General features: G+C 39.0%; 1 protein-coding gene across 1 annotated transcript in view; it reads left to right on the top strand.

Annotated features, from left to right (window-relative positions):
* The window catches only part of LOC122790866 (rho guanine nucleotide exchange factor 40-like), a 1619416-nt gene that overhangs the window by 658549 nt on the left and 945651 nt on the right, over positions 1–15216 (top strand). The window contains exon 2 of the mRNA XM_044058526.1: positions 580–777. Coding sequence (XP_043914461.1) covers positions 580–777 — 198 coding nt within the window. The remainder of the gene's footprint in view (positions 1–579; positions 778–15216) is intronic.

Below are 15216 nucleotides of genomic sequence, written 5' to 3'. Positions count from 1 at the left end.
ATCAGCAACTCTTTCTTCGAGAGACTATTTCTGTGCTCCTGCAGAAGCAGAACTCACTGAAAGAGAGCTGTGGATATTACAAGAGGAAAGCTCCCTAACCTCCATGCAGGAGGTGACCCCATTGCTTATTATTACCTCTGAGGTCATAAAAATTCAAGGAAAGTCTCATCCTTGAAGTAAGAGACTCTCAACAAAATGGTCATTCATTTCACAGCCACTGTTGTTTTATTCTGAGTGAAGGGGAGGTGGCTCATGACATTATTACTGATGGTTGCGCTTAGTGATGGAAAGTGTTTTAGTCTACATTTACTAACTTTTACTGGAAGCCATTTAAAGCTGTTTGATCCTGTAGTTACTGAGGATTATTATAAGTAAATGAAACATATTGTATTATTATTGACTTTTACTGTACTGTACTGTAGGGTACTATATACCTGAGCACCTTCTATTTAAGATTAATGGTTCCTTTTTGGTTACAGTGTTTCCTTTTTCTCCACAGGACAGACAGACAATGGAAGAATACATCAAGAGAACCATGTCAGTTCCTCCTTAGTTACATTATTTCTTTTTTCCACACAGGACAGAGAGCCAGTGGAAGAATGTATCCAGAGCACCCTGTCAGCACTCTACCCACCGTTTGGTGCCACAGCAACCACCCTCCTGTGCCAAGCCTTTGAAGTGGTCGAAAAGGTCTACCATGAAGATGCACTGCGCTATGTCATCGAGTTCCTGATCCCAGCAAAACACATTCTTCAGAAGATCCAACAGGATGCCTGTGTACGTACGATTTCCATGTTACCTATCATGACCTGTCACCTTAATACCTTTTTTTGTAATGTTTGGCTCTTTCTCCACAGTGCATACTTCTTTCCCCATCTCACTTAGTTCTGATGTTATTATTTGTGTAACGAACTGTAAATGTATGCATGTTTCTTTGCTGAATAAAAGGTAACTACCCCGCAGCTAATATCATGTAGCTGTCATCATGGCAGCAATAACTGTATTCATAACTGGCTTATTTCTATGGTGCAGTCTTTCACCTTTAACATGTATTCTTATCTCATAAAATGTAAAACAAATACTGTGTTCTTGTAGATAGTCCTTTTTGTACCCAGATTGTGTTCTCTGTGTTTTTTTTTCACATCATTAATTACTAAGAAATATGTATAAATGTATTCTTAAACCTCAGTGCTCATTTTGAGCTAATTGGGCTATGCACTGTACTCTGTACTTCAGGTTATAGCCTTCAGCTGTAACAACGCAGCTGTTGCTGTAAAAACAGCTGTGAGATCTCATGCTGTGATCTGTGATTTCAGACAAGCAAAAAAATGCCAGGAAGAAGAGTAGCTTTTAAGACAGTAAAGCTAAATTCCCAAGCATATAACCTAAAGAAATTAACTAGTAACTTCAGTGAAATGTAAGTTAAAGTGTGACAAAGTATTATTTAACCAACATAATTGTCTATCCTTACTTAAAGGAAGAATGCCATTATTTTGTATAGGAGGCATATATTTACTGTTCTGCAAAACAATGAATAAGGAATCATTTTCAGTTATGTATATAAATTCTGAGCAATGCTCACAACTTTGATACATTTCCCCATAAATGATTTTATTTCTTGGACCATGACTAGTAAAATTTGTCATTGAAAAATGTAAATCCTTTACTAATGTTCATCCCATTTTACATCCAGTCTGCCATGATTTTTCTCTCTCTCTTTTTTTTTTTTTTTTGCCCTGGTGCTGTTTATTTCTGATCTAGTATTATCTGTTAAAATGCCATTTTGCCATTTGTTATCTAGTGTAGCCTATGTTGCCATGGAGTAAACGCTCACTGGGGGTGGGGGTTACAAACACCTCTGTGTTTTCTTTGGTCTGACTACTTTATCTAAAACTGCAAATTTGCCAGGATAGCGCTTCTCCATTTATTTGCATGACATGCCACATGCAAATAGACAAATAGCTGACAGTTTCATAGCTCCTGCAGCTTCAGATGGGGGCTGTGAGGTTCTGCTGCAGTGTTCCACACTCTCCTCTATCTGCGATAAGAATGGAAGGTAGCGATTGAACACAGCTACTTCCCATTAACCTCTTTGATTCCTGGATTGCTAATCATATGCCATTTACCCACAAAGCATAAGACCACTCTGCCCTGGCTGGCAATGACTATTTTTCCTGCTTCTGTGATTTAATATGTTCTGCTCTTGTGCCAATGGTCTGTCATTCACTTACTTTAATCCTGTCCCTGGGCCAATGTGTCAGCAATGTCCTCACATTTCCTACTTCTGTGTTAATGGTGCACTCCTGCCTTTCCATTTCATAATGCGTTACTAATAGTCCTACACCAGTTTCATGTTTCTGGAAGAAAGTTCTTGTGATCAAGTAGTATGGATGAAAATCTTTTCCAGTAATATTTTTCATGTAGACCCCAACAAGAAGTTCAGCAATTGCACATTGCAGCTGTGTCTGAGTGTTTGATACCAGTGCTTTTGTTATCACATCAGGCCTTGTAATGGCAAGATATGGCATGTCAATGAATAGTAAATTCACTTGATGGTTGCGGTCTCATTTAATAAGATCCAGGACTGGTCCTTTACTAAGGCATCCACCTTGGTTGTTTTCCCACTAAACCATTAATGCACAGGTCTCAGGATTAAAAAGAAAAAAATGTCACTGATGTATGAGTTCAGACACCTCAGAACACATCATCTGAAACATAAAGCCCTAAAACAACCAGCGGTATGCAACTTGATGTAGTAATAATTTTAAAACTCTGTTTTGATTATCATGTAGATGGAACAGACCTAAAACTGTTTTACAGGAAAATGACTTGGGGAAGTTTGTCATAGTTTTTTCTGAATAGCTATTTATTTATTTAACATTTCTTTACTGGGAAAGTTCGATTTATAACAAAGCCAATTTTCAGCGGAAGCCCGAAGAGAAATGTTCCAGATATGTGTCTTTGTATTGTGTGAGGAAACCAGAGCACCTGGATAAACCCCACAAGAATGCAGGGAGAACATGCAGACGCCACACAGAAAGCACTCCAGCCAAGAATCGAACCGGAGAACCTCGTGCTGTCAGGCAACAACATTACCACTGCAACACTGTGCCATCCACCTAAAGGTTGTGTCTTCCAGATGCAGATTAAATTATAATTTTTAAAGGTCGTGTCTTCCAGATGCAGATTAAATTATACTATTTAAAGTGATTTTCAGTAGAAAAAGAGATTTCATATCACTGATTAGGATGAGGAGGCACAGCAATGCAGTGGTTAGATCTGATAGTTCACATCACTTAGTTTTGTTGTTTGATTCCTACGAGTGCATTCTTTGTGATGTTTGTTTATCCTCAGTGTCTGTGTGGGTTTTTGCCAAGGTCTCCAGTCTCCTCCAAGCTTCTGAAGATGTGCTGATTGGTGAATTCTCTGAATTGCCTAAAGGTATATGTGTAACTATGGATGCATATCCTGTGATGGACTCATATCAAATACAGAACTCTTGCCTTTTGTCCTTTTTTTCCTAGGACAGGTTTGGCTTGCCTCAGAACATGAATAGGATAAAGCAGGTATCAGTAAATCAATAAGTGAATTGATGAATAAAGGAACAGTTATGGTACTGGGATGACTATAAGCTGAATACAAAACTTATTTTAGATTCCATGACTATGAGAGATAATGAAACATTTATGGAGAAAGTGCAAAGAAGATGGATGTTACTTTTTAAAGAAAAAATGTAAAGAAAGTTAGGTAATAGCAAGTTGAATAGACTGTCACTTTTCTTCAGGCAAGAGGAAAAATTACAATGCTCAAATGTTAAGGAGTTATGCTAGGGCTCATAAAAATGCCCTTTTGGGGATTGTGATAGAACAAGCAAAACTTCACTAAAATTGTGATTAATACATTTGTAGCACAGTCAAGGAAACCTACTTCAGTGACGTTGTAATACAACTATTAAAAAGCCATGTTATGAAGCTAAGGAGGTGGAGAAGAGGAATGAATATTCTAGAAAGTACTAAAGAAAATGACATCAAGTCAAAGTTCAGATATTCAGGCCAGAATTCACTCATTCCTTTTGCCTACCAACATCCACCACCAATGAGATTAGCTTTCATGTTTATTCTTGTTTTAAATACTTCTGTTGACTTTCTGTCCTTAGCTGTTCTTGAAAATCCATTCTAGTCTGTTACTGGTGTGTCTGCAAACCACTCTTGTATCTTTCAGATTTTTGTTCTTTCTGTGCAACCTCACCCTTGTTCACTTGTTTACTATCTTACAAGTCACAGCTGAGTCGTAGAGTGACCCTGTCTACGGCCACTGATACCCAGGGAGTTTTCAACGTAAAAGAGAAATGGAAGTAGGATTGCCAGGTCTTTCTTCCAAATCACACATGCACACACTCACACCTATGGGCAATTTAGTGTTCCTGATCCACCTTCTAACATGTCTTCAGAATGTGGAAGAAAACCAAAGCAAGAATGTGAACAGAAAGAGGGCATGCAGATTTCACACAGAGGGCACCCCAGCAAAGATCTAAATTCAAGTACCTGTCCTTGTTAGGCAGAAATGCCAGCTCTTACAGATTTCTCATACTGAACTTACTGTAAGTCTAAACAGTTCTCCAGAAGCTCACACAAGGCACATTTAGAGACTAAGATGAGAACCCTTATACTCATCTATATCCCAAACTTTTTATTTTCAGCATTTGTAATAATATTTTCTCATCATCCAGATTCTACATATCTTTAATAATTTTCCATGTGGTTTCTGCAGGGTTTCTGGGCTTTTTAGTTTGTGCCAAGACCAATGCAATATTCCAATTTAATACTGCAGCATGTGGGAATAATTGCATTTGACAATCTTGATTTTAAAAATCTAAGCATAGCTCCTATATAGTTATTAAACCTGTTATAGAAGGTACCAAGATGTTTGTTGAATTATAATGTGTTATTAGTGGACATTGCAGAACAAGGTAATTGCTGTAAAACTGGAATAAAACTCCAATATGCTGAAGAAAAAAAGCACAACGTCAAGAAACTTCTTTATTAAAACAACAAAGCTTTCGGGTCTACACCCTTTCTCAAGATATACTCACATTGAGAAAGGGGGTAGACCCGAAAGCTTTGTTGTTTTAATAAATAAGTTTCTTGACATTGGGCTTTATTTCTTCAGCTTATTAGTGGACATTCTAAGATCTTTATAATGTATAGTGTTTTTAGCATTTGATTACTCATCTGGTGTCAAGTGTTTTCCAACCAAAATATATTTTATGTAGGCATAATCAAATGTAAATGGTGAAAAACTGCTAATAAGGCTTGCCAGTTACCTCTTGAAATTGAGCATTATTAGATTTACCTGTAATTATTCTGTTCACCTTGACATCATCAGCATATTTTACATGCACTGTTCACTAGATGACATTATGTCATACATTTATTTATTTATTTGGCATTTGTTTACTGGCAAAGTCCAACTGGTATGAATCCCGTTTTCAGTGGAGGCCCAGGGAAAAAAGCTTCAACATGCATAGTTCAATTAATATCATATGAAGTGCAGTAACAAACAGCAGAATTGACATACAGAATAAATAAAGTCAGATCAGAAAAACATACAGTGAATATTGGACAACAATCATAGGATATTGAACAGCTAGTAAAATACAATCAGTAGTGATAACCAATGGTAAAGATGTTAAGCATTCTATATACGGGCAAAAGACTAAGTGAAAAGAAAGAGATTTTGCAGTTAGGGAGAGATTAGGAAATGGAGTTAAACTAGGGTGCTATTGGAAAAGCAGCTGTTGCTTTGGCTAATAATAGAAGGTAGGAAAGGAAAGGGGAAAAAGAAGAGCAAGGGAAAGAGAAGGAAGGAAGAAAGGGGGAGAAAGGAAGAGAAGGAATAACGGGTAATGTCAGCCTGGTGTAAGACAGGTACAGAGCCATGAGTTAAGGAGAAATCTCCTTAGAGATTGTTTGAATATGTGACATAGCTTTACTCTAATATCTGTAGGAATACTGTTCCAGATCTTGGCAACTGAGTAAGAATATAGGCAGTGACTGATAGATTTTATTCAGTTTATGGATTTCAAGGAGGTAATGGTTAAGAATGGTACTGGTTGCTGGGCAGGATGAGGATTTGTATACCATTTTATGAGCAAGGAGGAATTGGGTGAACCTGAGGTAGCTCAAGCCAGTTTAAATATCTGATGGTGGTGCAATGATGGAAACTGTCTAACTGACTGGCTGCTAATCCAGCTATTTTGTCATAGCAAAGCTCAAGTTTTGATCTTAGGGTGATCTGAGTGTTGTGAAACTGGGTGAGGCATATAGTAGCAAAGGGAGGAGGTATGTATTGGCTAGACTAATTCTTGAGGAGTTGGTAAGGAATCTTTTTGATCTATAGAACATACCCATTTTGGTGTGTTGTTTTTATACACTTTTGAATATTAAGATCAAATTTCAGTTGAGCATCAATTATGACAACAAGTAACTTTGTGTGAGGTACAACTTTAATTTTAGTATTGTTGAGAAAGGATATTTTAAAGGCATTGTTTATGTGTGTTTGAGATTTGGAGAGAAATGAGCAGTTTTGTTTTATTTGGATTTAGGGAAAGCTTATTTTCACTGAGCCAGCTGACTGACAGATTGTAATTGGGAAGTACTATTAGATGAACAAATGACAGTGGAGTCGTCAGCATATTGTATTAGTGTAGATTATTGGGAGGATATATGTAGATAATTTAGAAATATATTAAAAAAGAGAAGGCCAAGTATGGTGCCTTGTGGGACACCTGTATTAACTGGTAGAAAAGATGAGTAAGTAAAGACCCATTTAACTGACTGTAGCCAGTTAGATAGGTAGCTAGAGAACCAAGTGACTTTTGTACTGGAAAAGCCTAAAGCAAACATTTTTGAGAGTAGTTTGGCATGTGAGACTGTGTCAAAAACATTAGAGAGATCAAAAAAGTGGGAAGAAACTATATTGTCTGGCTTTAATGATGTGGTCCAAAAAGGCAACAAGGGCAATTGTTGTGCTGTAATCTAAGTGAAAGCCATGCTGGGTAGAGGTTAATAGATCTTCATAGAGTAAGTATTGTAAAAGTTGTTTATGAATACATTTTTCTAAGATCTTGGAAAGATGGAACAAGACTGCAGTTGATTTAAAGTTTATTTCAGTGGAGTTTCCCCCTTTATGAAGAGGAATGATGTAAAATTTTGATGTAAATAAATTAAATTAATATGGGCCAAAAAAGCTGAACTCTGGGTTACATGCTTTGAGAAATGAATTTTTCCTTCTACTTGAATTTAGTTAATTGTATTTTAAATAAATCCAGACTTTCCTGCTTGAACAATATACACCATAAGTTCAGAAAATCTAGGTATATCACACCTGCCATGAGATTTTGTTCTGTTGCTATAATTCTGTTAGTTACAGCTGATTTTTGTTGAATCTTCCCATGCTGATATCTATATCTATCTGTCTATATATATATATATATATATATATATATATATATATATATATATAAGGAATAATTGCAGATGAGATTTTATATATCAGTCTATTTGACATGATTGAAATGTCAGTAGACTGACTTTTACAACACAGACCAAAAAAGCGAAGTTTCACCAGTGAAACTTCACTATACTGACATTCAGAACACTGAACGTTTCAAATGCCGACTGTCCAAGCTTAGTGGAACATGAAATCCGCACATTTCCTCACTTTAGTTTAATCTTGGAGTTGGCATATTTAATTTGCAGGGGCTTTTGGGGGTGCAGCCCCCCTGCAAAAATGTAAAAGTAGGCAGTAAATAATTGTATTTATTGAATTTAAGAATTTGTAATGAATATTCATGTAGGTGCTATAGATACCATTATGAATATTCAGTGAGACTTTCTTTGGCTATGCAGGTCTTGGTTGGTGTGCGGGGTGTAGGTGAGGTTAGGTACATAGTTTTTTTTTTTTTTTAAATGGTAGTATATTGTTGCTAATGGTGTTAGTTTTTAATTTCGTAATTGCATTTACTGGGAGGTAAGTCAGGATTTTCTTGTTTCAGTTTTGTGTACATCTGGCACTTAAGGTGTCAAGTTTGTGAGTTTTCGCTTTTTTGGTCTTAGTGTTATAAAAGTCGGTCTACTGACATTTCGATCATGTCAAGTAGATATATATATATATATATATATATATATATATATATTATATACAAGGAATAATTTCAGATGAGGTGGATTGAAATACAAAACAATTAATATTACATTCAGAACATTTTAATTCAAAACATAAAAAATTAGTTGTCTGTAAATATTCAACAAAACTACGTAAAGTCTGTTCATCTTCCTTCCAAAGAAGGAAGATGTCATCCACAAATCTTTTATAAAACCCAAGTTCTGTGTAATATGAATTACTCTCATTGCTGAAAATATAGACTTCTTCCCATGTTTTATGTATGTGTATATATGGGTCTACTTCAGTAGACCAACCATTCACTTACCTGACACCCAATTGCCTGAGATGACAAGACGACAGCTTCAGAAGACCGTCATCCAGAAGACTGATGATTCACGCAAGGTAAGTAACCACTTGGCCATCCTGTTGAACTTTGACCCTTACACCCATTGTAGTGAGTTCTCGGACTTGGTATATTTAGTTAGGGGGTGTGTGGGGGGGTGAAACTGGAGCATTAAGTAAGATCAAGGAGTTAGAAATGATACAATTATCTGTCCATAAAGTTTGGGCAAAATTTCTAAATTCAACCCAAAAAAGGAGTTACTAGTTTACAGTCCAATAACATATGAAACCAGTCTGTGTTAGAGGTTACAGAGAGATACAAAAAAAGCAAACCTTCAAACTTATATACATTCAAACCTACCACCATGGAATGAAAATTCCATAATTTGATGATATAATCATAAAAATCACACACCAACCAAACCATCCCAGTTTCTCCAAGCTAAACATTTGCTACTGCTTTTTAATTTTAAACAATATTATTAATGTTAACTATTTAGAGCACAAATAAGTCACGTTAAAAGGAAAGTAATATAAAGTATTAGTATGAGAAATATTAATATTTAAGATCATAGAAATATAAAGTTGGAAATGTTAATAATAAACAAGGACATTAAGTATTTCTGAATATATCAAAAATATCCCAGAAATAATGTAATTCAAATTTCTCTATTTGATCAAGACATTTTATATAGTAATTTCTTCTAATTAATCCTACTATAGCAGTACTATAAATGGCCTAGTATTTAAGCATTTATATGGAAAAATAAATAACACTGACACACCTATAACACACTAACCTATAGACATCATATCATCAATACATATCAAAATCACGTATCATAAAACTTTTAGAACTCATTTAATAACATGGGTGAAAAGGTGAAAGTAATAGAATATTGTTGTTGTGTCTTTCGGCTTTTCCCGGTTAGGGGTCGCCACAGCGGAACTCAGGTCCGCTAATGATTGCAGTAGATTTTTACATGCCGAGTTGCCGGCCCTGATGCACAACCTTCAACGAAGGTACGCCCATTCACGCATGTCTCCACACAGAAGACGTTCTAGCTGAGAATCAAACAGGACGTCTTACTGTGAGGCGACAACGTTACCACAGCACCACCAAGTAATAGAATACGGAAGTATAATTAAAAGGTGCTACAGTTTAAAATTACGTTTGTGTATGTAGTATGTGTTTATATATATGCATAATATATTTACATGGATGTGCATATTTATAATTGTGTGTATGTGTTTGTAAGTTATGAATAGATGCTTGATTTGTATATTAACAGTTAAGAGAGTGAAAATGTTCTATGCATAAGAGTAAATATTCAACTGAGTGAGTGTTTTTAAGTGAATGTCTGTAACATACATTCATAAAGCAATCAATACATCTAGTACTTGGAATATATATTTAACTTCTAACTTCTGCACAGGAAGCATTTTTTTATGATTCTGTTTTAAATATCATACTTAAAATTTGCTTATAGTACTTTTCATTGCCATACTCTGAAAAGCGCGGATCAAATTTTTGTACTTATCATACCAATGAGAGATGAAAAATGCTTGAAATGATTTAAAAGTCAGTTTGGTATAAAATAAAATTGCATATTTCACTAACAAATGCAAAACATTTCAAACAGTTAAATCTGCTCATTAATATTATTTTCCAATAATTAGCGAAGTAACTGAGTAATTAAGGCAATAGATGTTGAGCAGATTGAGGTGTTTTAAGCATTTTCTCCTCTAAACTGTTTCATATAGCACAGAAGACAGCAGCTTATATTAAAGTATAAGTACAGTAATGTATATAAATGCTGTTATATACAAATTAGTATCTATATAGAAGTCAAATATATTTCTTTCAGAGCAAGTTTATAATCACTGTTAATAGTTTCCAGTCAAATGTCTGTAAAAATAATTTTGTATAAAAAACAATGTTATAGCAACCAGTGTGCAGAGGTGTGGACCATATGTTTATAAGAGATATGCTAGCTTCCTGCATGATTGTTTTCATTTGAATTTTAGTAATTAAGTATTCCTGTGTTTAACCATACAGTTTTTTTGCATTACACAGCTCTTTTGGGTATCACATCACGTGTTAGATTTTACAATTGCATTTCAAGGAAAGCATTGGGACAACTGTATACTGAAGTAATATCAAAAGGGTATGGGCTATTTAGTTTTTGTAGGTAGTTGATTATACCTTGTGTAAATACATCTGTAGACCCATTACTTATGAATGGACAAGTGTGGTCTGTGTACATATGTATTTCAATTTGAGTGTGTTTTGCATTTGGATGGCCTTATGCATATAGAATTGTAATGTAACATCATTTACTTAAGTATTGATGTTTAATCTGTATCTTACCATCTTTCAGATGATTAATAGCTTTCTATAACAATATTTTAATATACTCACAGATGTTATGCTATCAGCTTCATTCATGCTTTGCATTTGTAAGTATTCTGTATTCCACAAACAGTCTTGATGCTTAACTACCTCTTTGTATTATATCTCAGATCTTCCGCTATCTGTGGATCACCCATGGTCTATGCGCTTGGTATATTTTCTTATGAGATTAACATTTATGTGTGCCACTGTCTGTTGCAAGAAGCAGATCAATTATTTTACTTATTAGATCTTATTTAATGAAACTGTGTTGTATCTTGTGAAGAATCTGTATTCTGAGGTAGCCAAGACAGAAAATACCAAATAGCCCTCGAACAATGCAAAAGTTAGAAAATGTCAGAAATATAAGGCAAAGACGTTAATGACTTGTACTTGGATAAATTAAATATGAATATGAAACAATATATTAGGTCAGTAACAATAATGGATCAGTCAGGGAAAGTTATCTTTTAAAATATCAGGACTCACAATACCAAGTCATGAAATGTTTCAAATGAATAATAAAAAAATCCCGTCTGACAGTCTGTAAATATTTGTGTGTAGAATATAACAGATAGCATGTTACACAACCAGAGAACCTGTAAAGGGAATTCCATGACTGTAAAAAGTACTTCTTTGTTTATCAGACGTATTGTTCATAGCATTAACTGCCTAATTCATTATTTATAATTATATTAGGTTTTTTTTAGCTTCTTTAATGTCACATTAAAACCAGTAATATTGATTTAAACAAGCAATGTTAAGTTGTCAATCTCACCTTCATTCTTGCTGGATGGGTTCGGAGCATACTAAAGCTCGAGAGCTATTTATACCGGCTCGAGGCTACCCTATATCCCACAATGCTAGGCGCTGACTACCCAGATCTCGTTTGCCGCTTACAGCTGTGAGGTGCGTTTATTACCGGCTCTTCAGGTTAGAAGTTATAATTCAAACATTTTCTATCTTTTAATCAGGTTTTTACTTAGTTTTAGTTAGCGACCATCCCATTAGCTTCCCTTCATAGCTAATCCCCCTTCCGGTCCCTTCTTAATCCCTTTAGTTATAAGGTTAGGCCTTTGGGCCTATTCTGCTTTTGTGTGACTGACTTTGCTGTTTAAAAGGGTGTCTGTGTGTGTGTGTGTGTGTGTGTGTGTGTGTGTGTGTGTGTGTGTGTGTGTGTGTGTGTATTTTTTGTACTTAGGATGTCAAAAGACACCAGGGTCTCAGGCTTCAAGAAGTGTGACTCGTGCTGTCAGAAAATGTTGCTGACAGATGGTCACACTTCTTGTGTTTATTGCCTGGGCCCTCTGCACCTGCAGGACTTTTGTTCAGTCTGTCATGCGTTCAGCCCAAGAGTCCTGCAGGAACGCAGAAACAAGTTAATTTTGAGGGGCTTGTTAAAACCTGAAGGTTCCCTGACCAAGTCTTCGTCGGGGAAGCCTTGAAGCCATCTAAGCCGTCGGCTCCAAGCTCAGAGCCTTCGATTGGTGGTACTCAAACTGCTGTCACATCGGCTCCAGCTGGAGCCGATGTTTCCAAGACACAGTCTTCATCATCGGCTCCGGCTGGAGTCGACGTTCCTCAGATTCAGGCTTCTACATCGGCTCGAACTGGAGCCGATGATTCCAGGACTCAGTCGGCGCCGGTAGTGGTGTCGGTGCCATCTGCTAGCCATAAAAGGTCCAGATCTCCATCCTTGGAGTCTGTTCACTTGGCTCCGAGGTCTCCCTTACTCTTGGAGCGGAGTCATCGAACTCATTCCTCGAGAGGGTGGTTAGTAGACTTCTTAAGTCTCAGACACTAGCCCAAATGCTTCATAGCCCTTCTCAACAGACAGTGGCTATCACCACCCCATCATCTATTCCTCCTCTGACTCTTCCTCTGAGTTCAGAGCCGGAGCTTGTGGGAGCCGTGGCCGTCAACACGTCGGAGCCGATACCTCACCTTTCGGCTCTGTCATTGGCTCCGGTCTCTTCCATGGTCCCATCCTTGGAGGGATCCGGGTGCGTGGACTTCCTTGACGGCTCCGAGGGGGCGAGTGGCATCAGACCCTTGTCCGACCCCATTCTCCCTCTCGGAGCTTCGGCGCTGGTAAGTTCAGCCCCGACATCGGCTTCGGAGCCGTCCCTCTCGGTGCCGGGAGGGGTCCTTATCTCTTCGGAGTGGGGACCTTCTACCCTGCCTGATAGGGGCACCTTCGAAGTCATGAGGAGCATGCTGGCCCCTGTGCCTGCTCCATGGTCGGCTCCCTCAGCTCCTCCCTCTGTAGTGCCTGCTGTGGTCTCTACCCACCCTTTCATTCCTGACCGTAGAGATCCAACACCTCAGGTTTCCCCATTGGGAATATCCTCCTCTTCCGAGGTTTCCCCTGATCCATCAGGGGAACCCCCTCAGAAGAGGAAATGTAAGAGGAAGCATGTGGACTCCCCTGAGTCCATTACATTGGATACCGACTTGGATGAGTCTGAAGGGTCCCCATGGTCCCCCTCTGAGGATGTCTCCTTTTCAGACATCCTTGAAATCCTGAAGCAGAGGGGGAACTGGTCTACCCTTAATCCTTCCGAGGATGAGTCGGTTTACCTAGAGGCTTTTGGCTCTCGCCCTTCCACCTCCTGGGTGTCTCCGCCCTTTGACCCCCTCATGGAAGTGGTGGCGCGGAAGGCGTGCACGGCCCCTGATACGATGGAACCTACCCCATGGAGGCCTTCCAAATTTATAACAGCCCCTTCGGACAAACAATTTTTAGCCAAGGGTGTCCCGGTTGATGCCATGGTGGTGGCTGCAGCCACTAAGAAGGAACTGGCTGATCCTTCAGTACCTGTCCATCCTCCTAACAAGGAGTCTAGGACTATGGATAGGCACGGCAAGCGGATGTTTCCTTCACCGACCTTTGTCATGCAATCGCTGAATTATCTGTGCCACTTCACCCGCCTTCAAAGAGACATGCCCAAAGAAGTGGGTGAGGTCTTACAGGATCCAACAGCTGCGGGGTCTCAAGACAAAATAAATTCCCAGCTGGCAACCCTGAATTCCATTGTCAACTCCTCCATGTGGCTTATTTCCTATGCGGCCGATGGGGCGAGTAGGGCTGCAGGCACAGGCGTTGCCTTAAAGCGTCATGCCTGGATGCGGCTTTGTAACTTTGCACACCCCTTTTAGGCGTCCTTCACTAACTCCCCCTTTGACGGTTCAGCTTTGTTTGGACCTCAGGTGAAGGATACTTTGACCAGATGCGAGCAAGAAGGCAAGACTCTCTCCGTGGGAGTCCGTTTTTCCACCCCGTCTAGACCATACCCTAAGGGTCAGAAGGGTGGGAAGATGTGGTTCCGTAAACCACAAGAGGTCGCACCTGACGCAAGAGGTCAGTTCCCCTCTAGAGGCAGGGGGGGGACAATAACAGGGGGGGGCAGAGGAGGTCCGCAAAATCAGGGTAGCAGAGAGTCTCTTTCTGAGAAACCCTTCCAGCATCCCTGAGAAGCTGCCCGACTGTCTGCCTTCGGAGGCAGTCGGGGGAAGGTTATCACTGTACCCAGAAGCCTGGCTTTCACTCACCCAAGACAAATGGGTACAGTTGATCATATATGAGGGTTACAAAATTCCCTTTATCCACACCCCAACTCAGCCAAAAGGACCCCTTCCAGACGTTCCACCCAGTCTAAGGGAACAAGCAGTACTAGAAATATCAAAATTGCTAACAAAAAGAGCCATCCAGCCAGTCCCAGCAGACCAACAAGGTTCCGGAATCTACTCCAAGTTCTTTTTGGTACCAAAAAAGACAGGGGACTGGAGACCCATATTGGATCTCAGCAGACTAAACAGGTCTGTAAGAAGAACGAAGTGCTGGATGGTCACTGTACAGTCCATTCTACCCTTTCTGGGTCAGGACGATTGGATGTGCTCAGTAGACCTTCAGGATGCATACTACCACATCAAGATGCACAGGCGCTCCAGGAGGTTTCTCCACTTCCGGCTGGGAACCAGTCATTATCAGTTCAGAGCCCTGCCCTTTGGTCTCAGTACAGCCCCCCGAGTGTTCACCAAATGCATGGCAGCGGTTACGGCTCATTTGAGGCGTCAAGGATTCCAGGTGTTTTCATATCTAGACGACTGGCTCCTCACCGCCACCAGCAGATGTCAACTTCTCCTCCCCAGAGATTACACCATTCATACTTGCAAAGGGCTAGGTATCTCCATAAATTTCGAAAAGTCTGCCTTGTCGCCTTGTCAGTCTATTACCTTCATATGCGCCACCTTGGACACAGTCCGGCTTTCCGCAAAACTAACCGAACAAAGAGTTCTAGATATTCGCAGGCATG

Source organism: Protopterus annectens, chromosome 16.part0, assembly GCF_019279795.1.
Source record: "Protopterus annectens isolate FY-2018-M chromosome 16.part0, PAN1.0, whole genome shotgun sequence".
Lineage (NCBI taxonomy): Eukaryota > Metazoa > Chordata > Ceratodontiformes > Protopteridae > Protopterus > Protopterus annectens.
This window is presented reverse-complemented; position numbering and strand designations above follow the sequence as displayed.